Below are 2,330 nucleotides of genomic sequence, written 5' to 3' on the forward strand. Positions count from 1 at the left end.
GGGACACTCACCACAAACAGTGCCATCGCTCCAGTCTCCAAGAGCAACACCTGCCTCAGCACAGGCTGCAGCATAGGCACCCAGGGCATTGCAGAGCTGCTCCGTGCTGCCACCCGTGGCACAATGGTCATAGACACAGCTCTCAAAGTACGTCTCGGGTGGCAGAACTGCGTGGCACGGCTGGAACGGGCCACCGGGTTGCGTGAGGATTGCACACTCCTTGTTCGCTGCCACCTCCGCAGAGGGGGGAGCAGGACGGAGATGGTTCAGGGGTTGGGACACACCTGCAAGGCAGACAGACATCAGAGACACAGAAGCAGATGGCTGAGGCACCGGTGACCACCCCAGCTTGGCAATAGCACCATGCTCATGCCCTGGCCCACCCTCTCTGGGGTCAGGAGCAGCGAGATGTGGTGTGTGGAGTGGGACACAGGGCCTGGCATGCAGGTCAGTGAGGGCCCCAGGGCAAAGTGCCTATGGGGAAACGGCACCATGCACCCTGACCATGTGGTGTGGCCTGGGCACGGCCACCAGCAAGCCAGCCTTGAGGACAAACGGGAACAGCCACACGTCTGGAATCCAGCTGCAGACAGCACATCCCCCGGGTGGATGCAGCACAGCAGTGAGACACAAGGGCCATGTGCCTGCTGCTGTGGAGCCTCCATGCGCTCCCTCACGCTTTCCCACAACTGCCTCCTGCCCCATGCTTGCCGCTACCAACCCTCCCTCCTCGGGCTCACAGCTCCCCTCTCTCATGCTCCCCTTTGTCTGTCATCTACGCGACACAACAAGGACTCACGGCCACTCGTCATCTGGCACCCTCCAGCTGTCTCCAAAGTCATTGACGTGAGGCACGACGACCCCATCGGGTCGCGTGAAGTCATCCTCTTGTCTCCCGGTGTATGTTCCACACAACCCACACAGCTTGCCCCGGTGCTTCTCGGACACCCTCACAAGGAGCTCATGGTCCCCGTTGAACTGCACCTGCAGGCCCAGCTTGGTAGAGACTTGCACGTAGGAGCCACTCAGGGAAACGCTCACATCGGGGGCTGGTGAAACGGGCAGGGAGGCCAGAACACCGTTGATCTGAACAGGGAGGAGAGCGGGAGAGAGAAGCATAAAGATGGGCCCTCCGCTGGCAGCTCACTGCTCTTCACTGCGGTGGTGCCAGGGCCCACCGAGTCACAAGCGCTGATGGCATGAGAAACCGCGCCCAGCCCTACGAGAACTGCAGCTACCCCACGGACAGCACACAAAGCTCGGGACAGCAGGCAGAAACTCTGCTGATGCGCCAGCAGAGCTATCTGCCCCACTCAGAGACTCGCTGTGCTCTCGTGTGAGCACGCCAGCAGGTTCAGGCGGCATCAGGCTCTTCTGGGGGAACCGTGCTACTAATGGTACTTTGGCTATCTGTGTTCCCAGGCCTAAAAGTGAGGGGGGGCTTACGTAGACTGCCTTGTTCTTGCGCAGTGCAATGTGGAGGCCTTCCACGGACAGTGCCACCGAGTTCAGAGCCGTCCAGCTCTTGCTGCCCCGATGTTCGTTGCGCGTGGTGATGCTGAAGCCGAGGGAGGAGTTGGCACAGGCAGTCACTACTGTGTAGTTGCAGGAGCCCTGGAAGTGGTGAAGCTTCCCATCGAAGGTGCTGTAATGTGGGTCACCGTAGATGTGGCAGAGAGCTGTGCTGGCCGGGTAACAGCCCCGCTGGCCATCCTGGATCTTGCAGACCTCCTCCTCACCACAGGACAACACAGAGCAAACCATCTGGCCATTAGCTTGACACCGGCACTGCCTAGTGCAGTTCTCATTCACAAAGTGCTCTCCTTCCTGCAGGCAGAGAAACCCAGAGCCCCATCACGTCAGGCAGGGAAGTAGAGGCAAAGCAGTGCCTTGGGAGGGGAGCGAGCCGCAACAGGGTTTTCACTCACGCTGTAGTAGTTGCCCTCAAAGAGGCAGCCACAGTTGGCCTCGGGCACGCAGGTGTCTCCGCTGAGGAGGAAGCCAGAGGTGCATGCGCAGCCCTCCATGCAGGGCTTGGAGCAGTTCTGCGGAGCTTGTCGGTCAACGCAGGTGGCAGGACAGCCAGTCATGCAAGGGTCATAGTAGCTGTTGGCAGGGCACCGCAGGGCTGCAACGGGAAGGGGACAGTTAGGACCTGCAAAGCCCTCCAGGAAGGGGCTGCCTTCTGGGAAGGGAAAGACCAACAAATCATTGATCAGTGTTTTGCCAAAGGCAGTGGGCACAGGGAGAGGCCCGCTTTCCTCTGGCAACTCCAAGGCAGGTACTCACGGCAGAAGGTGGCATTCCTCCAGGGGAGAAGAGTCACGCCG

General features: G+C 60.2%; 1 protein-coding gene across 1 annotated transcript; it reads right to left on the reverse strand.

The window, feature by feature from the left end:
• Positions 1-15: 15 nt before the first annotated feature.
• On the reverse strand, positions 16-2,324 carry LOC118157653 (zonadhesin-like). Its single transcript, XM_035312066.1, has 5 exons — positions 2,290-2,324; positions 1,929-2,128; positions 1,447-1,827; positions 800-1,086; positions 16-284 (listed from the first exon to the last, which is right to left on the reverse strand). Exons 2-5 carry the CDS (start codon positions 2,088-2,090, stop codon positions 143-145), a joined length of 972 nt encoding a protein of 323 aa, XP_035167957.1. The 5' UTR covers positions 2,091-2,128; positions 2,290-2,324; the 3' UTR covers positions 16-142.
• Between the last annotated feature and the right edge of the window lie 6 nt (positions 2,325-2,330).

This window comes from Oxyura jamaicensis (genome assembly GCF_011077185.1).
Source record: "Oxyura jamaicensis isolate SHBP4307 breed ruddy duck chromosome 9 unlocalized genomic scaffold, BPBGC_Ojam_1.0 oxy9_random_OJ74659, whole genome shotgun sequence".
Classification (NCBI taxonomy): domain Eukaryota; kingdom Metazoa; phylum Chordata; class Aves; order Anseriformes; family Anatidae; genus Oxyura; species Oxyura jamaicensis.